The sequence below is a fragment of the Dermacentor variabilis genome, chromosome 2, assembly GCF_050947875.1.
Source record: "Dermacentor variabilis isolate Ectoservices chromosome 2, ASM5094787v1, whole genome shotgun sequence".
In the NCBI taxonomy this organism is placed as follows: Eukaryota; Metazoa; Arthropoda; class Arachnida; order Ixodida; family Ixodidae; genus Dermacentor; species Dermacentor variabilis.
This window is the reverse complement of record NC_134569.1, coordinates 133,657,567-133,685,387: the sequence shown is the minus strand read 5'-3', so window position 1 is coordinate 133,685,387 and position 27,821 is coordinate 133,657,567. Positions and strand designations below refer to the sequence as shown.

At 46.4% G+C, this 27,821-nt stretch overlaps 1 protein-coding gene across 1 annotated transcript in view; it reads right to left on the bottom strand.

The window, feature by feature from the left end:
• Positions 1 to 1,733: 1,733 nt before the first annotated feature.
• Positions 1,734 to 27,821, bottom strand: part of IA-2 (tyrosine phosphatase IA-2) — a 700,681-nt gene continuing 674,593 nt past the window's right edge. The window contains exons 22-25 of the mRNA XM_075682014.1: positions 10,457 to 10,510; positions 9,398 to 9,462; positions 9,237 to 9,310; positions 1,734 to 5,760 (exon numbers count right to left, since the gene is read on the bottom strand). Of these exons, the coding sequence (XP_075538129.1) occupies positions 5,689 to 5,760; positions 9,237 to 9,310; positions 9,398 to 9,462; positions 10,457 to 10,510 (265 nt within the window). The 3' untranslated portion in view covers positions 1,734 to 5,688. The remainder of the gene's footprint in view (positions 5,761 to 9,236; positions 9,311 to 9,397; positions 9,463 to 10,456; positions 10,511 to 27,821) is intronic.

Below are 27,821 nucleotides of genomic sequence, written 5' to 3'. Positions count from 1 at the left end.
AGAGAAGAATCAAGGAATGCTCTAGGAATGCTCCCGGTCTGTGTCTTTTAAGCCCTTCAGTGTCTCGAAGACACGTCACGTTCGGCCAATGGGCGAGCCTGCTCAGGTGACGCCATTTTCGGCCAATGGTAGGCGCCCATGCGATTGTGTCACACCCGGCGAAGAGAGTCTCTGCTTGGTCCCCAATTGTCCGAGGGCTTACTTCTCTCTGCGGTCTTTGCCTTGCTGACTTCCAATGCGCCGTCACAATAGGCGGGTGGGGGCGACGCTGCCAGGTTTTCACGGTGCATTACACCCGTCTTGCCTCTTGGACCCAAGTTACCTGGAACAGTGCCAGGCTCTCACTTCACTTTCGGGAAGAGTCAAGCAGTGAATAGCTCCACCTGCGGCACACGAGGTGGGGGCCGCCAACTTGTTTGCACGCGCCGCGCCTCTGGAATGTGGTATCCGTGCTTCTTAATTAGCTGTGGCGCGATTCGATGTGGTCTGGTGAACTCGAAGTAGGCTCAGGAAACGGTCCCGTATCTAACAGTGCGCAATTCTATATATTACACCAATATTTTTTTGATAATTCACTGCAAACGAAACTTACATGTGTGTTCCACAATAATTATTCACTAAAGTGTATTGCCCGAAGTTTTTGTTGTTTCACCTGTTTGATAATGAAGTTGTTAAATTTTACTAGTATGCCACCCTCAATTCTTTTATTCGGTGCCTTAAGTATCGTATAGGTTGTTTTATTTGCGTTCAGCTGGAGTATGCTGGTCATCAACCAGTCAGATAACAAAGATGTATATTCATTTACACACCGCTGCAATTCTGTTGTGTTATCAGCTGTAAAGAACACATTTGTATCATCTGCATACATCGCTATTTTTTGGGAACTTGGTAAATCTGTAATATCATCCACGTAAACTATAAACAATAACGGACCGCACTTTGAACCTTCTAGGACACCTTGCTGTAGCGTAAGCATCTCAGATGCGGTATTTCCCAGCCGAACAAACTGATTTGCATTAGATATACAACTTTTTATCAAGTGATTAGCAACACCCTCGCACACCGTACCTTTCCAATTCTTCAGTTGAGTAATCGGTTACAGAAAACGAAGAGGAATCAGCTACAGAGAAGCCGCTCCCAACGCGCTCCTCAGATAGCTATTGGAAAGCGGTCGATGAACGTGTAATGTCTCTCGGAGTTCTGATTCTCAGCCATAGGGCACATCCACTCAGCGGGGTAGGAGTTATGAGAATGGACACGAGGTACCTTCTTTTTTTTTCGACATACTACGAGTGTCATGTAGGCTCAATGGGTGATCCGCATATTAACTATTAAAATCAATAAATATCGTTGGACGAGGTCTACAGTTTTCAGCGCAGCAGTAGTTCCGCGGACATAGGCGGCTGCATCAACTCCTCATTTTCTGAGTCGTTTCTCTAGCATGACGTGCGAGTTCAAGTTTATGCGAAACAAGGCTGGGAAACGATTCCATGGCCTTTGATGACAGCGGCATTACGTACCAGTCTAGATATTTTGCTATTGTTTTGCAGTCGACGTCGCTTGTGCACAAGCGCTTGCAATACGCTGTGTGGCCACCATGAGGAGCAGCGCGCAGTCATACGAACGCGACGACGTCCGTAAACACGTAACTGAATTCCGACGCACCGGCGAAAAGCCAAGACATGCCTCGCCTTGGGCATAAAAAAAAAGAAATTGAGACAGACACGAAAGGCTTATGAGGTTAGTTTTTATTGAAGGGTAATATGGTGGGAGGGTCTATGGGTGAGGACGTTTCGACAGTGCTACGATGGAACAAGTGTCGGATTCATCATTGCACACAGTTTCGTTTTCTTCAGTTTTGTTTCTTGTTTTTAATATTCACTCTCTACTGCGCGAACAGAAGAGTTTCGTTTTGATTATATCGGGCCCGATTCACAGTGATAGATCATGCCTACAGCAACCGTCAGACTTGACGTACCCGATTTTGTTTTCTCCTACTGAGGGAAGTCTCCTCGAGTTGGCGACCGAAGCGCAGCCACTCGTTTTCGAAATGGACGTACTTGGCTGACACGGCCCTGCTATGACAGCATGGTAGTGTTGCGTTACTTAGCTCCACGAGCAATGACGTCAAGAGTGACCGTGGCCGTACTCATAGAAACGAACGCGAGTACATGGGCCGACTAGTCCGATTAAGGTTGCACGATGTCGACGTGACGTCGGCGTCTAGTTTCGTTCTTTCTTTTTTTCTTTTTACCATAGCCTCAAGTGGGTTGCCGTTTCATTCATTGACGGCAGGGAGCAAAGACTGAGGAAACGCATCGAACTACAGTGTTGGCTAACCTGTCGACAGCTCACCGGTAACAGCGCTGTTTGATAAGACGTTGGCACTTGCCCAGACCTCGTTCAGCTGCTCATCTGCCGTTCTTCTTTAGGACGAAAAAAAAAAATTGCATTTACTTCATTAGGTAGACGACAATGCAGTGCTGTCGCACGAAAAGAAATTTTTTTTTGTCGCGACAACTTGTGACGGGAAGCTTCCTGTCTGCTGATATGCTGCGAAATGTTGAAAGTATGCAAATGCAGCTGCAACGAAGCAAACTTTGTTCGTTAATGGTGCGCTAGTACACTTAGGAAACAAAAAAGATGTCCGACTTCGGCTCGCTGCTCGCTTCGTGAGTATAGTTCTCTTGAGGTAAATATAAACTGTTTTATGTGACATTCAGGTGATGTGCTTAAGAAGTGCATTCAACAACTAAACAAGTGACGCAAACTTTAACCCGCTTTCGTATCCGAGGGAAGACGTCTCGAACGCCCAGTGGCAAACTTGCAATGCGTTTTCTTCGGTTCAGCAGAGCTTATAAATTTGACATTTGTGCATAACGTTATGCATACCAACAAGACAAAATCTCCATTCGATTGAAGCGGATGTTCTCACGAGAGTTCTTCACTTGCAGCGGTAGCCTGCGATTACGTAAGATTAAATTATTCTTTAGCGACTATCGTCACTGAGGGCGCCTTTCAGAGACAAAGAGCTGTCCATGTTGCTTACATCTTTAAGCTAACCATCAGCTGGAAAAACCTGGTAAGATACTAAAGTGACTACAATGCCTTTTGTCTTCCATGTTCTTCTGTTTACGTCATTTTTGATATTAATGCACAGTGTTCTTCCGCTGCATAATTTGGACAGTAGTAACTTCATTGGCTCTGCCTGGTCGGATTCTTACAGGCATTGTTTGAATGCCTTCTTTTATGCGTCCTCACGTGCCTAAATCACTATCCTTCATTTGAAATCTCTCAGAAACGTCTCAACAGTCAAGATATCTTAGATTTCTCTCTCTACGTAACCGCGCAAGTACTCCTACAAGCTACGTTCCAGAATGACAACGCTCGATAAAACTCTGTATCACATGTTCACCTTGCTCCTCGCGTGCAGTGTCAAACTCCGCACGAGACTTTGGGAGTAAAAACACAACTTGTGTTTTCTTTTTTTTTTTCAACAGAAACACGCGCACACAGCAGCACTAACAGAGGCATGACGCGTATCCACACCCGACAAGCGCCCCGAAGGGGGCCAAAAATAGTCCATTTTTTTTTTCTTTTTCACAAGGGTGCTCCAAAATAGTTTGTACATCAGCAAATATATGCGTTACGTACATTTATGTCAGTGTCCAACTGTTTCTTTTTTTTTCTTTCCTTCAAGCATGGGAAATTGAATACTTAGTAATCATGAGACATATACGACTCCTGGAAACGCTCCGAGAGAGCTGGGTTTGTACACGCAACACTATGTATAGACACTACAGACACACGTGTTTACAGCATTCATGTTTTTTTGTTTTTTTTTTGTTTTGTTTTTCTTGTTGGTCGGTTGTTGCGCAATACGAATACAAATATATCCAGTTCTCAAGCTACGTAAATTTGGCTAGTAGTGGAACAGGGGGAAAGTGCGAGATCAAGAGAGCGGAAAAACAAACGGCTGAGGGAGGGAGTTGTGCTAGGGGGGCTTCGCTTTGGGTAAGTAGGTTGTACACCAATAAACGCTTGGTCGACTCCTTCGGAAAGTTGAACACAGGTGGACTGCATACGCAGAAGAATCGCAGCGACGGCGAAATATGCATGTGCGTGAAGGCGCTCACAGTACAACATCGGCTGACACGGCGGGCGTTCCCAGAGCGAATGCCTCAGGTTCCCGTCTTGAGATTTACACACACACACACATGTCGCGATTGTTCAAATGCGGACGTCTGCTGTGGAGAAGAAAGAAAAAAATTCAGGAGGACGAAGGAGACGCGAAGTTGGCGGCTGAAACGCGCGGCGCCGGCTGGCTTCTCCCGATTCGACGCCATCAGTGCACACACTCGTTCGCGAGTCTCGGAGGCTTTCTCGAATAAGTGGTGTTCAGAAAAACTAACGCATATGACGTGTTTCTCGCTTTGGCAATATCTTCCACCGAATTCGGCCTCCGAAAGCACGTCGTTTAAGATTCTGTACTTTAATCCACCATTTTGGGCGTGGGTTTGAACACCACCTATACCGGTGAGCACCGACCGACCTGCCTGTCTGTCGAGCGGTGCCGTGCGCGGTGTCAATTTTGTCTATTTTACGTTCTCGCAACGTTCGTGCAACTTTGTCTGCCTCTCGACGCGAGGATGTAGGTGAGCGTAAATGAAAGCTTTCTGGCAATACAACGTGCTTTCTAAAGTGAGAAAGATACAGCAGCACAAAGAGAGAAAAGCTGCTCGTGCGAAGAGATGAATTTGTGCCCCGAGCACCAAGTTTAACTTCAGAAAGTTAAGAACAGCGAGGGAGGGAATAAACAAGGCAGCGAACAAATATGATATTTGCCCAGTACTGCGGCGTAAACCACGTTAGTTCCGTCGCCGCAGCAGTTAGGCAAGTGGCACAGAGTTTAGAGAGCTTTTTGGCATGCCCAGCGTGGATAGGGGCGTCAGAAACAACATTGCGGGTTCATAACTGCGTGCAAATCATGTTTAAAATTGATCATTGATCAAACAATGCATCGAAGCAGGCCATATTGTGGACAAAGCCTTTAAACGGTCTTTCGCATGCAAATACTTTGGAGCTTCAAAAGGACACGCGCATTTGGAAGCGACATCAAATGCAGACTTCGGTAAATGGTCCTTCAGTGAGCCACTGCTATTTCTGTCACGACGACAGTGGGCGTAGCGCGACAACGTAAGTTGCGATGATTTGAAATTTGCTAAATTTACTTGCAGATGACCCACATTTTCCGCAAGTTACCAGGTATTTTAAACACGCGAGAATATTTCCCCGTTAGCTCTGAACCGGTGGTGAAGCCTCGTCCACGCTAGTAACGCAGTACAAAATGGGAGAGGCATAAAAAGAGCAGGCGACATAAATGACAGCCACATCACACTGAACCGTACTCTGCGATCGCACAGTGCGGACCAGCGTACGACAAAGAGAAATACGACCAAATGTCACGTCACTGCAGCGCCGTCTCATGAAACCTAGAAATCGCGAACAGAGTAGAAGTACAAGGAAGCAGACAAAGACACGCCTATCAAATCAGCGCGTCGACATTCGTCCTTCAGTCGAAGAGGGGAGGCACGTCACCAGGCTTGCAACGAGTGAGGTGATCGTCTGGGACTGGTGCGGATTCCGCTGGTGTCGGTCCTCGTGCGTGCCGGGGTGGTGACAGGCGTCTCAGTGCGAGAGCGCCTTCAAGATGGCGTGCACTTCTTCGGCTATGGCCATCAGGACGAATTCGAACTGGGCCTGCAGCAACAAGCAAAAAAAAAAAGAAGAAAAATCGTTGATCCCTCTTTCAGAGGAATCGGTCGTAGGACGAAAGTGAAAAGCGTGTTCTAAGAAGCAGTGGCTTGTAGCAGCACTGGAAATATGCGATTATGGCCTAGTGGTTAGAGCATCGGTTTGCTGCGATGGATGACTGAGGTTTGATCCCACCGTCGCGCGCGTAATTAATTTCTTTTAATGAGCCATTCCTCAGAAAAGCAACAGCAGACACGGCCAGGAAAGTCCGGGAGCGTTTTCAAAAAAGAAAAGCTTAGTTTTAAAGGGAGTTCGTACTTTAGGTGCATTATGCCGGACTTACGTATTATTTCGTTTCTAACCGTTAGCTACTTTGCGACAGTCCAATATTTCAACACACGTTCCTCCAACGCGCATGGTCAGTAGCGGTACTGACCACATAGACCGTTCTCGTGGAGTAGTTTGCTGTAGAGGAACAAGATGGCGAATAGATAGAATTGACCGAGAACGTGCGAATGCGATGCCATTACCGCTCCTACTCTGCTAGTGTGCGATCGGCTGTCGGAAATGCAACTGGGTGATCGCTAACGCAATGTGCCTCATCATCACTACAAAAATGTGGAACGGTAGAGGCAAGACACGTGTATTAGTTGGCTGCAAAAATAGTGTAACAATGTAACAATGTAACAATGTAATGTAATGTAACAATGAAACAATGTAATTAATCTGTGTGGCCAAGTTCACAGACCGCCGCTATATACACAAGGACTGCCTGTGTTGCCGGCCCTTCGCGACGTGCGTCTTTCCTCGAGGATAAAAATATTCCCCCATCTGGCCGCGTTGTATATCGCTAACCTCAAAAGCAAGAACGTCAACGCTAGAACGTCGGCAAGAGAACTCGTTATACAGTGACAAAGGGAACAGCGCCGCTTCCTGGCACAGTAAGTTTCTCGCACGTTATCTACACACATCCTCCCCCCCAACTCACACCGGAGCTTATGCCTACTGCCTTGCGCACGTATCGAGAATAAGTGAGTGAGCGCGCTCTTAAATCCACACGCCTAAGCATAGGTGATGGCGACTACACTGACAGCGCAGATATTTCGAAGATGAATGCTTTGTGACAGCCCACAGAGTAAGCGAGCGACTATACCGATAATACGACTTTGCTACAAGCTACTACAAAGTACAGAACATTTAACTACCGTGCCTTGTGCGCGGCAAGAACTGAGCACACCCACGATCGACCAGGCAGGAAATAAACAATCAGATAGTGACCTTGTTGACGAGAAAAACTTGCGCAACAAAACTCAGCAATCAGGCCAACTAGACGAGCAATTAATTATTCTACAGATAGTGACCGCACCGAAGAACGTTACTGAGTCAGAAACCATGACAAGCTGCTGCTTTAAATTAATTGGGAAATAAAGAATGAAGAACAAAATACACTGACATTGATTTAGTCGAGAAGCGGCGAGTTTGGACAGCTTGGAATACATTTCGAGTCCCCCTTCAAGTACAATCACCGTACACGCTGCTATCGCCATTGGACAAGGCGAAATGAGCTGCAAAAGCGCTTTCGACATGTCCTATGAATCTGTGACCAAAGCTTCATGAAGTCCACACAGTCATCGTCTACGATATCTGCCGAAACAAAGGTTTGCTGAGCCGCACCGGGGCGACATACGCATTCATTATAAATACAGAGCCAGCGGAGGAAGCTAAGGCAAGTAACGGACGCTCAACACGTGATCGAACATGGCGGCGCCCACGGGATCGCAGTGTAAAGGGTCTATAGCTGGAGGGGGTGTAGTGCCAAGCGTTAAGTGTGGTAGATGATGTGGTAAAAGTGGTGAGAGAGTGCGTTAAGTGAAAAGCAGTGAGTGGCTTGTGAATGGGGCGTGAGAGGGAAAATGGTGCAGGAGCCGGAAGGTGTGTGGGGAACGTGGTTAGGGAGGGGAAGAGTGTGAAGGAAATATAGTGAGAGTCCACTGGCTGAGCACCAAATAGTAGTGAGAGAAGGAAATCGCGCGCTTTCAGATGCACTCGCCATTGGCAGAAGCGTTATCACGTGAGGAGGAGAGATGCGCGCTCAGCGGGGATCTGCGGCGACACTCAGCCAACGGATTTCCAAGAAACCGACGCTGTGTTTGACAATCGCTATATCTATGGCTTCTGCCACAGCTTTGTAAAAGGCCGCAATCGCCGCTTCTAGCAAAGGCTTTATTAAAATTTCAGCTTTCCCATATTCTCTGTAGCTTGTGCAAAGTGCCAGAAGATGGGAAAAGTCGTTGGTGAGACCTTCATTCTGGCACCCCTTTACGAAACAAACCAATTTTTCTTCGTGCATTACAATTCGAGGAAGCGCAAGCTGCTGCCTGCAGCAGCAATTGAGCGCAAAACATCAAGGGTCGAGTCGCATTGGTACGTAAAATGGAAACAGAAAAAGAACAAAACATAATTCTATGTGTGAGAGGTAAAACCAAAAATGGGCCATGTTTTGTAGCGACTGCTTTTGCATTTTATTCTTTTCAAAATGACGTCAAAGTTGCGTAGTTACTGACGGTGGCTTCAGCAGTGCGTCAAAGCTTCATCATTTGGAAATGACATAGGTCAGGTTGAGCCCACCTCTCAGCCAAGAGCTTCCCTCCCAGGCATCCAAACATGGACTCTGAATTGTCGGTTTACAGAAGTTTTACATTTTTGCCGCTGTACATGGCTATTCGCGATAACTTAACCGTGAATTTCAGATTTCAGAACATGATTCGCAGTACAGGTTGCCAGACACGCCGTCAACGCTTAGAGCACGACATGCACTTCAGAACGAACAAAAGTGGCAACTGTCACCATATGTACAGAGCTCCGATTTCTCAGGATTATAAATTTTGTTTAACATAATACTGTCGCCAACGTCATCATAATTAGCAGGTTGTTGCTGCTGCTTTGCGTCCTATATGTACAAATGCCGTCAGACTTAGCCTGAACAACGATGAAAGCTTAACTTTAACCAACGCGTGCTGTAATGAGCAAACATCGAGTGCTTTGGAAGCAGGACATATTAAGCTACAGCACATTCAATGCACCTAGCCATAATTCTCCAGCACCCTCCAATGGAGAGGCAAAAATACGCTTAAGCAATGTTCTGGTTAACTATAAAGGCGACTGTACACGTGATGCGCATGTAAAGAAAGTTTAATTGCACTTGCGAATGGCAGGAGGCGGAAGAAGCACCAGGAAGGCACTGTTTTAGGTCTGGCTTCCCCGCCTGTTGTTTAACATGATAAAACAATGCTAAAAGAAAAGTAGAAAAGAAATTCTGTATTTGCGATACAACACCTTGCTCTTGGCATTTTTCGACAACAGTAATGCGCTCTGGAGGTATAAGGTTCTCAAGATTCAAATTATTGCTTTAAATCTGTGTGGACTTGTTTGTTTGTCAAACGCCCGGCAAAAAAAGAAAAAAAAAACAAGATGCAGCCTACCTTGGTTTTTACCATACCGGCTCGTTGGTCACGCATGTGCTCCAGAGTGGCTGCGATGTCGATTTCCTTTGCTCCTGTTGGCAAGACATATCACATCAAAATGTGTATCCATGAGAAGTGCCCGCAACAATAAGTCCACCGGGAAAAAAAATATTTCTTACCTTTGGCCATTCTGTTCAGGACCATGTCGATCAGGCAGTAGGTTCCCGTTCTTCCGATGCCGTCACTGCAAGTTAAGAAAATAAAAATAAACATTCGGCAGATCCAACACATTTGTTGAAATCTATGTGAAACGACAGCCTCGCGAAGCGGTCAAGGAAAAGTTATACATCTAAATGCGATGCGTGTAATTGTTATACTGCTTTCTAGCTATGCAACGAGTAACCTCGTGCAATGTTTAATGCTTATGTATTACACCGTTCACAAGCTATGCCGTAATGCAAACGCCAAATCGCGATGATGCAAAGTGTGAGACGTCGACGCAGCAGCGTGACTAGGACGAAGGCGATGTTTGATGCTTGCCGAGAAGTGCGACAAAGATCTAAATACCGTTAAAGATTACATACCCTACAAAGGGGTTTCATTTAAAGCTTCTCTTTGAGAGGAAATGCTTGATTGCCTGAGGAGGCGTTGTGCGAAGCTCTAAACGGCTCGAGTAGAAAGAATGCGGTAGAACTGGTGTAGAACACGTTTATATAAGAGCGCCTTGTTGCAAGAGTTGGCACATGCTGTTATGCAGCTGAATGCTGGCAAACAGAAAGGAAATCATACAGAAAAAGAGACATCAGGAAGACACAGACCCTTCTGTCTGCTAACATAACTCTACGTAATAGCGAGTATCAAAATAGTGCAGGGATTAGTTCGTCCAAGTTTCCTAAATGCGCATTTCTGTATATTTATCAGTTCAAATCCTTGTGGCGTGGACAAGGTATTCTTTCGATGACGAGGATGGCCATTATTGTCAGCGTAACGTAAGAGGTGTGTGGATACAGAAAACCCAGTTCAAAGCTTTTAACTGCCGTCGCGGTAAAAAGAAAGAAAGAAAGAAAGAAAGAAAGAAAGAAAGAAAGAAAGAAAGAAAGAAAAAAAGAAAGAAAGAAAGAAAACACATGGAATGTCTTGTAACGTGGAAAGCGCGAATATGACATTTTCGCATTCTCTCTCCCGTCGTGAACTCCGCGGTCAATGCAATTAGTTGCGTACAGCATGCGAGTTCTTACCTGCAGTGAACGACAATGGGGCACGAGCGTCCACGATACGACTTGTTCACCTTCCTGCGTTGAGCAACACCCACAGGAATATATTGTCGCTGCACCAGTACTGTCACCGTGTAAACACGCACTTTCGAGTGGAGTTTTGAGGAACAAGACGGAGTCTAACATCACTACTGAAGTATAGCGCAGCTAGACAAAACGCTAGAAACAGATGGGGTGCGGGCGCTAACTGCCATAGCAATGTGGCTGACGGAGTATTGAAGAAGTATTGACACGACATTTTCGACTTGTCATTTTCTCGCGCCTAATGAACACCCGAGCACTCTAAAGCCTAAAAAAATATGCTGACAGGCGTCAGAGCGCCTAAAGTTAGTTACTATAATGCTTCCTTCTACTAACCAGAAGGCGAATTTACAAAGCTATTTGTTGGTAATTGCTCTTACGCATCCGCCGGTAGCCTTCAGTAATGTGTAGTGACTTTTGAAGGAGAGGAAGAGAGAAGTGCAGTGCCGTAACTGTCTCTCAGAGGAGGACACCTCAATAGCACTGCACAGGGAAAGGGGAGTGGGAGAAAAAGATCAGGGAGAGAAGGAAAAGAAGGCGGCAGTAATGATTTGTCCCGCATCGGGAGTGGCCCGGTATTTTCTCCTTAGGGAGGAATCTAGCGTAAGGCCTCCCCGTTTTTTTAAAATTTTTTTGTGTGAATGCGGGAGCTGTTGCGGTTTCGGTTCCCACTTGGTGGATTTCTCAAGACGTCATGATACGTTGGCTCGATCCAGTCTCGCTATCGCCGCAGGTGTCATTCGGGAGCGAGATCAAAAGCTCAGTGTTGTGATGTCACGATAATATCTGCGACTCTAGGTTCACCCTTGGGAGAACAACTTTAGTATCGAATTAAAATACTGTATAAACGTCTAGCAACCTGCGCATTCGCCGAGTGTGAGCGTTTTAACGTGTGAGCGACACGTGGTAGTGTGCCTAAAACTTCGAAAATAGGTGTCAAGTACTCTTTTCAGGGGAATATCGAGACACACAAGACATAAGGCCCATTGTATAAAAAAACACGCTTACTGAAGGGAAAGTTTGCACATATGGACAGTATTAAAACACATATTTCATTTGTCCAGTTACGCTGCGATTTTTTTACCACCGAGATGCATCGAATTGTCCTACAATGCACATAGTTGAACTTCAATGGCGTGTTGAATATCTACAACTAAGCATGTAAATGAATTAGGCGCAGCAGGTTACAATTTCTCGACCCTTTCACACAATATGGAGCGAGCTTTTGGTGATGAATGGTATCTCGTAAAGAAGTTATGCGCAAACTGTAGGTAACACGCGGGGTCACATTCTCGCACGCTAAAGTAACATAGAAGCCCCGATTCATGTATGTGCACGGGAAAACCACGCACATCTTGTTTCCCGTAACGAAACGCTAGATAAGATACACTGGACAACATAGGAAACTTCATCCAGTTAAGTAGCTCCCTGCACGCAGTTAAGAGATCTCGATGTTAGGCCATACACACAATCAAGTCAACCGGTAGCACATGCATGGCGGAAAATGACGCGACACTTTAATACAACCAGTTGCAGTGCACCAGTTCAGGCACGCGTGAATAAATCATCCCACTTAACGTCACAAGCGGCGTTTACATGAATACGACAGAAGCGTATCGTATCAACTTTCAAGCGTATCGCATCTCATGTAAACGAGGTAATTCGCTAGGAAGGCGTATCGCATCCAATACGCCAAACAAGGCTAGTTTGAGATGGAGAATGCGCATTTCAGCGGCGCATGTAAACAGAAGCGTATCGCATCAGGAATTATGGGAAAGCATTCGCTGCGAGATTACAACCGGCCAACCAACCAGCGGCGCGCCCGTATGGCAGCGGAAGCCTGTTTACCGGAAGTCGGGGTCTCATTTTCAAATGTTACACCAGACGGCGCTAGCTTGCCAGCCAGTGAGATGCGCATACATATAAACGGAGGTGCATCAGCGGAATGCGATACAGCAAGATAATACGATACGCTTCTACCGTATTCGTGTAAACGCGGCTACAGTCGAGTAGCCGGATAATAAATTACAATATAGGGCACAAAATAGAGCCATACAGGTATGTGAGGCTGTGACTGTCCCCTTCGTTATCTTCATGGAGCACTCACAGTAAAATATTAAAAAAATATCACAACCCGCTTCACGACAACACCAGTCACGTTGAGAACGGCTGCCAGCATTGCTGTGTTCTTTCCACAGCCGTCACTTTGGTAAAGGTCTGAAACATGTCTTTAGTACAACGCTACAAAAAGAAAGCGATAGATTAACAGAGGCAGGGTAGTGCTGATACGGTTTTTCTTTCGCGTTCTCATTCTCCGTCTCTTCCAGTGATTACGTATATGTGTTAAAGAGCTAAGCTTTCACTCCTAATTACCCTCTCAAAAACATAGAAGCACACTTACGCGTTTATGCGTACATTTCAATGTGACACGTGCTAAGCCAGACGGCGACATCTGGATATTAGATATCAGCGCCGTGCTCTGAAGTTACATATTATACACATAGTTCGCGTGCACACCAAGAAATTGATTCACATTTTCGGAGACTGGAGGCAAAGATAACATATGCAATGGGTATTACAGGCTGCACTCGACAGTTTCATCACAAACGTTCCAAGCAGATTTCGTTCGTTAAGGAACCAACAAACCGCAGACGCTTGGGGAGTGCAAAAGTGGCATATCTCAGAAAGGAAATGCCATGATATGGTAAAGGAGAAGACAACAAAATGAGAGACTGATATATATATATATATATGCGAGAGAGAGAGGGAGAGATAAAGGTGATTGAGAACAGGTGATGAAAGTATAAAGAAATGATACGAAAAGATAGGTAACAGAAAGAAGGAAACGGTGCACGAAAGTAAAGGGAGGGCTTACAACAGGTTCCAAAGCAGAGCACACAGTTGAGTGGAGGAAAAGAAAAAAGAAAGCAAGAAATACGCGGGCTCCGTCTTTCCCACGTAGTGTGTTGCAGCCAGGCCGTAGAAGCAGAAGAAGAAGTAGAAGAAGGAGGCGCAGAGAGTAGGTGCTTGCTGTGGCTCTCCTCCGCCGCACCCATCACTTTTGTGACTATGCAATTCGCACGGTGAACAATTGCACCAATCACAAAAATGATGAACGCAACGGAGGGGAAAGAGGAGTCGGGCGAGGCCTCCCGCAGCAGAAGGAAGAACCGACGCCGGGTCACCGTCCGCCGGAGACGACAGAACGGGCACCGGCCCAGTAGGAAAAAAGTTCAGCGTGAGAGACAGAGACAGGCATAGAGAAAGCACAGAGGGACGGAAAATAAAAAGTTACACGGGCTCTGGCATCGACAACATCGCGTCATGACACGAGAGTACAGCGTTCACACCAGATGGTTACACAGTACTTCCTATACTGTTCAGTCAGAACACTGATCAAGCTTTGGTTCAGTTTACCCAACCTCGCCACTTGTGTAGAGATCTGCAGCCTAAATTGACATACAGTCTGGACTGATAAATTATTCTTTCAAAACGTTGTTTCTTTTTGTTTTAATTTCGCGGTAGCAAGTTGATTATCAGAGGAAAAAGAAATGAAAGCCAAAGTTTCATTTTTTAAAACTTCGCACCAAAACGCCATTGATGGCACGTCAGTGTGGCGTCACGGATTTCAAGGTATCTTCTCGTACTCGGGTCGTTGTGGATTCGTGAAAATTCGCGAAACTTGCCAAGTTTAGTCTTCAGCGTTTTCAGGTTACAACGTAGATCATCTTTACTGATAAAAAAATTAACTAGGGGCAATTAGACGCCATCAAATATATATGAAGTCTGGGCAAGCTGGTGCAGACACTTGACGGCGGCGTCGCCACCCGTCTCTCGCTGTTGCGTCTTTTCCGGCTGATGAAACTACCTGCGACGGCAGGGGTGGCCTTTCTTTTTTGGAATTGCAGAAGGGTAACTTAATAGTACAGCTCAAATTAGATTTCCCTTTAGTGTCCTGTTTAAAGAAGCCTCAGAGAGAAATAATAAGCTGAGCTGTATTATGACCTTTCAACAATAAAGAAAGCCACGTTTACCTTGAGACAACATCCGATAAACCATCAAAGAAGCTAAAACAAAAAAAAATTGGAGGACGCTTAAGCTTCGCCTTAAGAGTGGAACGCGATAGCATTCAAAGATCTCTGACTGCTTCTCACACATCCCGGCAACTGGAGCGTATGTAACCGTCTACGTTTACCGGGAAACGCTGGCCGCGAACGATACGCACGTAGGCGGGCGTTGTGGTAAAAACGCGGCCTCTTGCGTAAGCCGCGATGCGACGGAGGCGAGCGCCAGCTGGAGGTATTGCAAGGAACCGGGCGCACCGCTCCGTGGCCCCCAAGACACCCGCGCGCCGGCGCGCGCAAATGGCGGACGCCGTGGCCGGCCTCTGAATGGTAGAAACGCTGGAAAGGGGGCTTCTATCAGTTTTTGGGTAACATAATTGTTTGCTCGTGTAGTCACTTTACAATCTGAGAGCTATCATAGCAGTAGGTTGAGTGTAAGTCGTAGTTTACGATCTTCCACGTATTTTAGCTTGAGGAATTAGTTCAGTAAATTTCTTGCGTCGCATTGAGGGCTTGGGTATGGGTGGCTCGAAAATCTTTTTGCCGAAGTGACGTCCGACGCAAGGCGCCGGTCGCGGTTAGCCGGATTTTCTTCGACACGGGCTCCTTAACGCTATCGCGCTGAAAAGAATTGGCGTCGCCACCTTCGCAGTCCCGCCCTAGCCACCTTAAAATTCTCGCCCAGCTATGACATCACGGATTTTCATGGCGTCCGCGAATGCCCAAAGAGATAAAGAAAGGGAGAATAACAAAGTTGCTGACAGTTTAGGAATGAAAGAGTGTACTCACGTAGCCCAAGACGAATTCTAGTTGCATAAAAGTCAATTAGGCTTGCTTACTATCGCGACAAGTGGCCTTGCGTGTTAAAACGGCTGTTTTATCCGTACAGGTCTGCCTTTGTGCCATTGGTTGTAGGATGAAACCTGAACGTCTTGGAAAATTTGATCGGTGACCCTGATATGAGTGCTCAGCCAAAACTATTACTAGCGTCAAACAACGTGCTTTATTTATAAGCTATCCTAGCGTTTATATTAGCAGAAGGAATGTCATTAAGCTGCGAGCGGATTCCAGCTTTTTCAGGATTTCTATGATTCCAGGATTTCACAGTGGAAATCACTGCGTTTTGGCACTGCGTTTTTCTGGGTGGAGCTTTTACTGAATTTTTAGGTCGTCACCGATTACTGATAATTTTTATCGGTAAGGTATGCACGAAATTTGTACTCTACAGGAGGGATAGACTGAAATTTGCAAGCTTCGGGAACTTTCACAGCGCGACAACGGCCAAAATATGATAAAATGCTTTAAAACCTGTGACATCACCGTGACGTACCGACACTAAGGTTTTAGCGCAAAGTTATAGAAGTAGAAGTTTGGGCTACCTACTGGAAACCAACCATTTTGCCCCAATATTAGCAAAAATAAAGTATTGAAAGAATAATTTACCAGTCAATACTGATTTACTATACTTCCTTAGTATCCCCCTATGAAGTTACCGGAGCACTGTAGGTATGAACGTGGAACGGTATTCTGGATCGATCAGTTTCTGCAAGATCGCTGTTACTACGCTTTGGATGGATAAGTCAGCTGAAGTGGGTGTGATGAACGAAACGTCATACCCTCCAACAGCGTCGTTCCCAGGTCATGTAGTTGTCCAGCGGATTGGCAGTATGCCCGCTGCTTCAGCGTGACCTCACTTTAGACGAGACATCACGAAAAACGGGGAAAAAAGTTCTATAGGATAATAGATCCAGAATACGGCCGTAGAATTACCGTGAGGCCGTGTGTGTGGTAGGGCATAAGTGAAAATTATTTCAGCTGAAATGTTTGGCCAATGAGGACGACAGCTCCTGGCGTTCCTTATTGTGTCCGATGTAATGGCAATGCAAGTGTATGATACAAACCCAATTCACAGCAAGTAATCAGATCCGGTGACACGATCTGTTGCGGGAGAACTTTCGAAGAAAGGTCTAAACGCCGTGCCTTGGAAACACCGCAACGGAAAACATCAGAAAATACACACGAGAAAAGAAAAAGAAAAGAACAGGTAAATTCTTCCATTTCTCATGAAGTCATATTACAAGAGTCTTTTCATGAGACCAGCAACAATCAAATAAGAAGCGACGTTTCATAGATACAGGATACAGGATACACAGCTTTACATGCTCTCAGAAAGCCATAGTTTTGACATACGTAGAATACCAACATTTGCTTTCGATCACACAATATCTAGACAGCGTCGTGTTACCGTAGACAAACACAATAGTAGCAATCATGACATAAACGGTAACGCGTAGGACCGCTGAACGACGTGCGTATTGCTTTCGTTCAATGAATCTCTCTACTGGGTCAAATTTTGTTTGCTGTTACCACCACGCCCAAACAAAAAGAAAGACAAAGGATCCCCCTTGCTTGAAACGAGAACGTGAAGGCCGAAAGCAGCAGATAAAGAAAAAAATAAGGGGGGGGGGGGGTACATGAAAAGTACAAGAAAAAGAACTAGGTTTTTAAAATAAAAATGTGCTGACATGGGACTGGCTGGTAGATGTTGTACCCGAGTATATTAATAGCGCATGGGACGAGACAAAAGGAAGGAACAGGAAAAATAGTAGGTCGACTGTTCTTTGGTGAGTCGTTTGCAAATGTGAAGCGATTGCACTCGTCACTTACAAGTTGCGCGAAGCAGACGACTACACGCACTGCGAAGTTATCTGATAACTACACCCATCGAGATGTCTGAGCTGTTGCTAATCATTTCTGAGCTTGTCCCAACGAAGCCAAGTAGGGTACACAATTTCTCGAGGCATCCTCTGCTGGAAGCTCGTTGCTGGGAAAACTTATACGGCTTCCAATACACCCATAGCCCTATGGTATTGCTTCCACCCATCAGTGAACACACAAACTGGCTGTTTAAGACGCGTGAGATTCCTCAAGCAGAATGGCTTGACTGTTCACAACAAAAAGCGAATTGGAATAACGGATGTCAGACAAGTTCAACGTCCTTCTTAACGGCGAAACTTTCAGCGAACGAGTGAGCTAGAGGGAATAGAGCATACAGCTATCCAGGTAAAAACAAAGCAAGCAGAAAAACAAACAAACAAACAAACAAATGAAAAAGAGAAATGTACAAGTTACAGTACGCCAAAACTGAATTCCTGCAATCGAAACGCTCGCGCTTCGCAGACGGCTTCATCACAATAGAACGACAAAGCAGAGCGCAACGAGATCTTTATTAAGGCGTCATTTTCCCGTGCTCGGCGCACGGGCAAATCTGTGTAATATATACGACGCAGCTGCTGCCCAGTGAGGCACGAAAGGGGATCGTCGCGGGAAAAGCTACGAAGAAGGCTTGACGGAAGACCCGCCTCTCGTACTCTTCTTTTTTTCTTTTGCTCCATGCAACAGTCGCGCGAGCGCGAACTGCACATGCTCAGCGTTTCGGTGAATAAAAACTTACTAGTCGTCTTGCAGCGCATACAATTTGCGCGACAGCGCCGAACGCAACGCTTTTTCCCGTCGCATATCGGAAGTACAGCTGTCACAGAACACTGCCTCAATGATCTAACTCATTCGCGAAAAAAAAAAAAAACAATAACGAAGAGAGAAGTACGCAATCACGCAGCAGTCAGCGCATTCGCGCCATAGAGCGTATTCGCTAGACGGAGCTAGCGCATAAAATCCCCTAATTAATTATACAGGAAAGCGATCTTTTGCTGAAGAGCATGCCGGCAGCAGGCTGGTCACCGAGCTTGCATGGTCGAAGCCGCCTCCGCGCTCTCCCCCCTCACCACCTCGTCTCGCTGAAGCCCTTTCTCCTACTATGCTTCAAAACCAAGAAGCATGGACCGACGCAATGGTTTCGCTTTGTCGCTTCACTCGCGCGCCCGCTGACGACGGCGCGTATAGTCGCAACGCGTTGCGTTCGCATCCACAGAAACACACGAACGCTGCGTTTCGCGCACTCGCGAGAGGCAAAGGACGCTCGAATCGGGAGTCGCAAGCGAGCGAGCCGCTGCAAGCGAAGCAAGGACAAAAGAAACAACAAGCAATCAGCGCAACCGTACAGCGGGACCGACGGACGGCGCGAGAAGAGTAACACGGAGGAGAGCGAGGAGGAGGAGGAGGTGTGCGTGGAACGGGGAGTATAAGGAGGACGGGAATAAGATTGAATTCGGAATTAAGCATAAACCTTTTGTCGGCGACAAAAATCTGCGCACTTAGGTGCTCTTGTTTGCGCAGGAGCCAGCGTGTTTCCCCCTCTCCCTCTTTTATACGCGTACCCGACTCGAACAAGCGGGAGAGAACAGGAGTAAGAAGGAAGGAGGCTGTGAGAACTCCGCACAGCGGCGCGTGCAGACTCACGAGAGGATGAATCGTGGCTCGCCGGCGCGCGTAGTTCCGCTGCTGCTGCAAGCCGCGACGGCACCGCAGCAAGACGCGTAGGAGGAGGATAAAAAAAAAAAAAAAGGTACTACGAATGCTCGAGATAAACGCAGCTCCAGCGCAAAAAGCGAGGAGTACGGCGCAGGGAGAACGAATCAAACAGAACGAAAAGCTTCAACAAAGAAATAGAAAAAGAAGTAGCAGATGGCAAGGAAGGGAGAAGAACAAGGAACAAAGAGAACCAAATCTTTCGGGTGCAACATTCGTTAATCATCGTTTCTTTGTACCAGCTGTCTGTCCCGAATACACCGCAGACGTTTTCCTCGATGTTAATTTCTCTCCCTGCAGCGCGTCGTCTTCCGTCACGTCGGCGGGTAAAGCTGGCCTGGGAAAGACAGCGAGAACGAAGAGATGAAAGGAAATGAAGTTGTAGAAGGAGCCAGGAGAGGAGGATTCCAAAATTTGCCGAAAAGAAAGAGAGAAAAGATTGCAGAAACAAACGCGACCGCGTTTCAAGAGGCTGAAAATTATTTGCTCTTAACCAGACTCCACCCCCACGCCACCTTTTGCTCCTCCTCCTCCTCCTCCTCCTCTTGCTCTTTCGCGCGAGTTGCTGTTCTAACTTTCGGGAAACGTTGCGAGCGGCGAGGCGCACGCGAGAAGTGAAAAAAAAAATAAAGGAAATAGTGAGAATGAAAGACGAAAGAGAACACACGCGGAGACAGATAAAGCGGGCAGTGCCGGCGGGAAGCGGTATTTGTTAATCTCTTTTTCCTCGACATTTGCGGATCAGAAAAAGGCATAAAGAAAGGATACCAGTGAACGGAGCAGGATTTCGTTGAACGTTTCTTTTTTTTCCCGGCTGCCTCATTCTCGACGGAAACGAAACAATCGCCGCGCGCGCGCGGATGGATTAAGAAAACGGAGCAGCGGCACGAAGAGAAACTTTATAACAAATTGAAAGTGTGATGAATGCGTGCCGAAAGAAGGGTAAGGAAACAATCAGAAGCGGAAGAGCGGTGGAGGTGCTTTGGTGAAATTGTTGTGCGTGTAGTTTTATATGAAAACGTGTGCCACTAAACAAGTCATTCGGACCAGTTGTTAGGGCATGATAGTAAAAAAAAAGCACACGATTTAACGAAAGCACTATGCGTGCGTGTGTGCGTGTGTGCATGTGTGTGTTTATGGGTTTGTGTGTGCGCGCGCGCGCTTGTGTGTGTGCTTGTGTTTGTAGGCGGGAGCGAAGGAGGGTTTCTTATGCTGTCGTTATCTGGTTCTGTTTTAGCTGTGGACGTTCTTCATAAGCCCCATTTTCGTGTGCAATCAAAACTTTTTCTTCTTTCAGCCTGGTCGTTGGCTCTGCCTCGATATGCCTTCAATAAAGGCGCAACACGCTTTACAGGAGCCAACTCTACGTGTCGGGTGACGGCTCTAGTGGTACCATACACATAAAATTGAAAGAAATGTCATGCTTACGTCATGTACAGTACTTCGAGCTTTCGCAAATACAGAGAACAATACCATGCAATGTATTGATGTAATTTTTCTCTTAAACGGTTCTTCTGAACCAACCGCTGTGGCAAATACTACGAGAAGTGTGTGTTCGAAATACCTAACCTAACGTTTCTTGTTGATCGTATATTTCATGCTTTATCAGTAAATCGAATAGGGTGCGTTAATTTCGTTAAAGGCTGGAAATACATGTTGTTATTATCCTCATGCTATTGGCAAGGTAGTATTAGCAATCTGGTACTATAGCGCTGAATGCGTGAAGGAGTGAGTCCCCGAATGACTCGTTATAAAGCTACTCCCACTTTAATAGAACCAACGGCCCAAGGCAACTTGACACATCTTGATCACCTAATCACAGTTTGATATATTTCCACTACGTTGCACACGCTTAATGTGATAACATTGCACTGCGATAATATTTCACTACTAACGACCTCTGGAAACCGGAAGCCGGTCTAGTGGGAAGTGGACTTCTCCTAGTGAGCCCTCGCCTACTGTTATAAGTGCAAATAAAATGCCGATTAAGACCAGTTAACTAAAATAAGTATGAAAACGATTAGCATAAATGCAGCGGGGGGGGGGGGGGGGGGCGTGAGAAGGGGTGGTGCTCGCTTTTACAACGTAACAACAGCCAGTGCGCACTACACTCGCTGGTGATAATCATACAGCGCAGCTTTTATGGACAAGAGCACGTGAAAGAGCCGCAAGGTTTTTTAACGAACCACTCGCACAGCCTCGATAATTTATGCGTCGCGATTAATCATATTTCCGGTACTTGGTCCGTTTATCGCGGGCCACCGAGCCCCACCTTCGCCGGCGCTCGCGCGCGCGCGCCAGAACTTAATCTCGCAGTTTTCAAACACGCAAGCTTGAGCGAGATACAGAGAGAGAGGAGAAATGTTGGCTCCGCACTTTGCTTGTTCCTGTAAGAGGACGCACGCTCCATGCGGGTAAAGCACGCAGATGAAGAGAGAGAGAGAGAGGGAGAGAGAGAGATAAAGCGAAAGAAGACGGAATAAAAGGTAGCCGCGGAGAATCGTCTGTCGCCATGACAACATTTCTCTCGGGTGCTTCCAAAATGAATGAGATATGTTAATCCCCGGGCACAGTTCAAAGATGCCTTAAGTGCTTTAAAAACAGCAGGCGGGCGAGCGCCGGTGGCAGCGCAGGCTAAGGGCGCTCTCGCTGGCTCGCCCGCCCGGCCGCTCGACACGCACAAACGCATAGGCGAGCAGTAGTAGCGCTTCCGCTGCCGCTGAAAGCGCGCGCGAGCACTCATTACAAGCGCAGCAGACCTCATTAGCGTCGATTTAGAAACGAGGATTGCTCGCCGCCGCTGCCGCTCATGCTACGCGCCTTCGCTGCCTGTTGCGCCGGCCCAGTTCTCTCTATATCCGAATGCCGCCGCGGCGCCGGCGGTTTTTTGCTTCTCCTCTTAAATGGCTCCAGAACGCCCACTTTTTCTTTCTTCTAATCTTTCTAGCTGTCTTCTTCTTCTTCTGCTTTCTTGTAGAGCGGTCCCTGCAGAAACGCGCAGCGAAGTTTCGCCAACGAGTCTGTGTGGGGAGGTTCGCGCTAATGCGAGCGGAATTGGCCTTTCATTAATGACTGCGCTCTCGAACAGAAAATAGCGCGCGCGCTCGCTCCAGCAGACCGACCGACCAACCGTCCGACCAGCCCGCCTACATGCCTGTTACGCCGACTGGAGCTTATGCCGGGCAGAAAAGACGGCGCTTTCACGAGAATTGCGAGTACTCGCGCTTGTTATTTTCTGGCATCCATGGAACCTGCATTGCTTTCTTGCACTGTTGCTGCTGGGGGGAATCGCCGCAACTATTGGCCGGCGTGGCATCTTTCTTCCAGGGAGCTTTCGTTCCCTCTCACCGATTTTTATCTCTCTCTCTCTCTCTCTCTCTTTCTCTCTTTTCACGGCCGAGCCGCAACCCACCCGACATCCGAATGCTCTGGGTAATTCTGGTGTTTAGTTTTTCTCTGTGCTTTTATATTTTTTTTCAGCCGAGAGATGCTTCTGAGCGTTGTTTCCGAAAAGAGAAAAAAAAAAAACGAGAAAAGTGGTAAGTAAACCGTAATAAGACACGTTGTAATAGACTAACATGCATTAGTAAGATCTCGATGGGGGCTAGTTGGTTCATATTTAGAACCGAGGTCGAAGAGCGCCAATAAGGCAAGGACACGAGAAAACAAATGCCACAGACACTCAAGGTAACATACAGGATGCCATCACCGTCTATACCAAGGACCCCACAGTAGCAGAACAAGTAGCAATCGCCTTAGCCATCCGGGCTAATCGGTGGACACATATTTACAGCGACTCTAGAACAGCCATACGCAACTTTACCAACGGATATGTGACACGGATAGCAACAAAATTATTAGAGAAGGTCAAGAGTGAGAGGATCGAAATCCGCTGGTTTCCTGCACATCTGGGGGTGGTGGACGGAGCTCGGAGAAACCTCAATGAGGTGGCAAATGAAGCAGCACGAGGACTTTCTAGCCGTGCTCTTCAAGACCGAGCAACTTACACTTCACCCGGGGAACACAGGGATCGATTATTAACATATAACGAAATCACGAAGCATTATTATTTAAGCTGAAGGGAATACCCATTGCCACACGGTAAGCTTTGCAGAGCCCAAGCGGTCACATTACGTTTGCTACAGACAAGAACATACCCAAGTCCATATTTTATTAACAGGATCTATCCAGAGAGGGAAATTCAAACCAACTGTAATAAGTGCAATGGCATCATTACTCTTGACCACATGCTTTGGCAGTGCCCCGCGGTCTTCACAGACCGTGACAAGGAACAAGATTGCTGGCGGCAAATGCTACACAGTGAATCACTTTCTGACCAATTACGGGCAGTCCAGAAGGCCCGCGATGTGGCTGAAGGGCTCGGCCTGACAGTCCCAACGTGGGAGCGGCCCGCGTCAACGTATGGTTGACCTTCAGGACCCAATAAAGTTCTCCATACCATACCATACAGACAAGCGCTGTCTGTGGTATTTGTTTCCTTGTCTCCTTGTCTTATTCGCGCAGTGCAACCTCAGTTCTAAAAGGCTAAAATGCTTCGACTACGACCTGCGGACAGCCCTGTGTGAACTTCATGTGCCAAATAAAGAAAAACATATGTGCCTTGAGCATTCCAACGCACAGGGAGACCAGCGACAGAGGAGGTGGCAGCACAAGCGTTGATTAACGACTGCTTAATTTCTGCTTTGATATAAATCGGTTGCTGCCCAATGATTGAACTACAGAATGCTCGGCTACCCCGGCTCTTCATAGTATATAGAAAAATAAACAAAGAAAAAGTAGACTTTGTTCGACTTAGTGGAAAAGTGTGACAGCAAACTTATGAAGCGACCAGTATTTCCTGGCGTAAGCTTCAGAACAGTGAGCAGACGACACGTGTGACACATGAAAAATGTGAATGCCGGGGTTCTCTGTTTCGAGCAAACTGTCTTTGAAGTTCGAAACGATATCACGGAAAGGAAGTGTATCGTAACGGATATCGAGGGAAACTCATGTCCCCATGCACACTGAAGATATTGAGAATTCCGGGGGGTTTCCTTATCTGGCAATGTGCTGAAATGTCAGCTAAACTAAAAAGCCAATATTGCTGACCGAAAAATAATAATAATAGAACTATGGGTGTAGCACTTTGTGAGAATTTGATTACTCTATAGAGCAGCATCTTCTGCCAAGTATTCTGACTGCTCGGGATAAAGCATTATTTTTACAGTGACCAATTGGCAGAAGTTAGAAAATTTAATTATTTGTGCATCGACGGAACTCGTTATCGACGGGGTGCTGTCATTAAAGGAATGCTACAGGTGCGTGATCGAAATAATTTATACTGAACAACATGAGATTTAAAAAAAATGCACGCATAACTATTTTTGAGCCCCCCGAGATGCAGCGTGATGCGTATCACTCCCCTGCAGCTGTTCTATCCGCCCTGACAGGATGCTCAATCTTTAACTAAGGTTCGGCAGAACATGTAAATCTTCCATCGGCTGTTATCGAAACTTGACTAATTCAGCGTGCAATATCCGAGTGGTCGCTAATATTAATCACACAGTGCACCCAAGTGCCGGTATGGAGCTCACTAAGTTTGTTTAAAGGTAGAATTCACCCTCTCATGTTTTCGTCGCGTTATTTATTTAGATCTTCTGGGAAAACAATCATAGCAGCCCAAAAGGCGTAAAACGGTTTCACGTTAAATATAAATTGGCATATCGGAAGGTGGCGCACTAGCGGCTATGGTTTGACAACAAGCATCAGACACCAGCACGACAAGAAACACGCTCATACAGCATTGACATTTCAAGACGAAAACAGAGCATTGAAGAAAGAACACTTGCGAATGAAGTGGGAACAGTGGTAGGTGATGTAAGGGCGAACATGTCAACAGTGTTGAGGTAAGAAACGTGAGTTGATGCGACACGACGAAGCATAAAAGGAGAATGCACCGGTACAGTTCAAGAGCTCTGGCGTACAAGCGCACACGTAAGCACTTATCGCACGCAATAACACGCTGGCGAATGAAGCCTCGTTGAAAAGCGACTGCCGCTAAGCTGCATCGGTGACGTGTCGTTCGGCGCCAGGATACTCGGGAAAATTCTCCACATTCGTCACGAGAAAGAAGCATTGTCTTCTGTAACAACACGCTGAAAGCCTCGTGCTTCGTCGTCGAGAGCACTCCCTTGGTTTCTCACATTTTCGCCCGGAGGCGTTTTCATAAAGCGACCAGAGAATTCACTTCGGCAATAACTGTGGTTCTGGAAGCCAGCACGTAGAAAGCAAGCTGCCGTGGGGCACAATTCCGCGTAATTCCTTCAATATGTGTAGCACGTTTTTGAACATCCTATCGAAGAAAGAAACACATTTGACCCGTGTTCAATAATCCTATGTAAGCGTGTATGGATCCAACATAAAAACATGTTCATATGTCACATGGGTCACCCTATCGAAAAAATCTGTATGCCCCGTGTCCAATAATCTAACATGAACACACAGGGACCCAATATAAAAGCTCGTATGCTTCCTTACGTCATATCCGACACCCTATCGAGGAAAAAATATCATATATCCGATAAGTTCCATGTACAATAAAGGAATATATGGGCACAAAAACAAAAACTCTGTATGATCCCATATATTATAGGATCAAAGATTACATTCGGCAGATATATTCCCCTAACTATATGAGGATGGGCCATATGATTCCATATAACATATGGGGCATGTCCCATATATCACATGGGCCATACCCCGTATGATATACAGGGTGTCCCACATAACATGAACGAAGAACTTAAATATGAAAGGCGCGTCGCAAGCGAATTTAACCGAACGCATACTATTCGCAATAGCCTATGGTAACTCAAACAAATTTTCGTTTTCCCCATAACTCATTAATTTATTAAATTTAATTACCCAACTTCTTATTTATTGGTTGAGGACCCCAAGTATGACATGCATATTTGTAGAGCACCTTCAGAAACCACCGATCGAGTTGTTTCCTTTACGATACGTCTCACGTAATCGTTTTTTCCGGGTTGCAAAGAAAGCCCGCGAAATATGAAAAAAAAAAAAACACGTGACGGGGCGCTTGCGCATTTGTATCGTGCTGCTCTCAAGCGTGCCTTCGGTGAGCAAGGTCGGCTCCCCTAGGATGACGGCGAAAATGCATGTTGCAGGCCGAGCGCTGCCGAGGAGATAGAGAATGCCCTGCCGCTTCACCGTCGCCAGACCCGATGCAGCCGACCTTGTTCACCGAACGCACGCTTGAGAGCAGCACGATACCACGGCGCAAGCGACCCGTCACGTGGCTTTCTTCATTTTCGCGGGGCTTTCTTTGCGACCCGGAAAAAACGACTACGTGAGACGTATCGTAAAGGAAACAACTCGATGGGTGGTTTCTGAAGGTGCTCCACAAATCTGCGTACCATACTTGGGGTCCTAGCCAATAATGAAAAATAAATTGGGTTAATCAACTTAATTAATTAGTGAGTTATGGGAAAAAACAAAAAAAATGTCCGAGCTACTATAAGCTATTGGGAATAGTATGCGTTTGGTTCAATTCGCTTCCTACGCGCCTTTCATTTTTAAATTATTGGTTCAACTTATGTGCGGCACCCTGTATAGAGTGTCCCAACTAATGCTAGCCAAGCTGTTCAACGAAAAAAAAAAAGAACGTTTAAAGATTGATTCGACATCCCGACCCTGCGAAAGTGGGTGGCCAGCGAAGCTGTTAGAAAACCGCTCAAATGCCGTCGATGGAGATATGAAACGTTTTATTGTTCTGCCTAGCCTTAGCACGACACCGTTGTTGAGCATTGCGATTTTGGACTCTTCGACACTCATCGTATTCACGCTACTCTTCGGGAGTCGTTGCGTGTTCTACCCATAGCGGTCTTGCAATGAACCGAATGAGTTGCCCGGCAAGGTCTTCCCTTGTATATATGAAATCTGGTTACGTCACTCACTGATTAGTATGCTGTTGTTGCCCCTTTCCCACCGGAGCAGCTTATGCAACCATAATCTTTACCGGAAAACACGCAGGGAGAAGGAACCTGCCTCCCATTGTTTGCAGACGCCTTATTATCCGTCATGCAGTTTTGACGCTTGTTTTGTGCTTTTCGTTACTGAAATGAACACTGAGATATGTGTTGCGTGCCTGATTCCAAAGGAGATACGCACTTTTTTCGTTTTTTTTTCTTTTTTTTTTTGCTGACAGACACGAAAAGTTCTGACCGACCAGAGGCTAACAGCTTCGCTGTAAAAGACAGTGCAAGGTACAATCATAAGACCTACGGTGTCCGGTCGACAGACATGTGACGACCAAACCCTGTAAGTTTTGCAAATGTGTCTGGCACCGCGTTCTTTTGAAATAATATTTTCTGTTGAGCTACTTGGCTAACGTTACCTGGGACACACTGTACAGGAACATACGTGCTTTTGTACGAGATCGTGTTATGTTCCTACATTGGATATGAAGGTGATGGTGCCTTTTTCGATAGGGCACCACTGCGCTTCGGTGCGGATACGTGCTAACCAAATGGCCCATAAGAGGGCCGGCGGAGTACGCTCGGACCACCTGGCCCTCCTGTGTATCGTGCTTGCATCGGTACCACAGGGTGCGGCCTCGGAACAGCATATGCCCCTTTGTAAATGCAATCTTTGTAGCGTAACCAATTGTTTGTGAGGGAGCCTAGGTGTGCATATTTAATTTGCTAATGTATCGCAGTAGGACGCTGTCAATTATGAAAATGTCGGGGCCTCAGAGGGCGCATCTTAAGTGGAAATGTTCATTATTTTTTTACGTA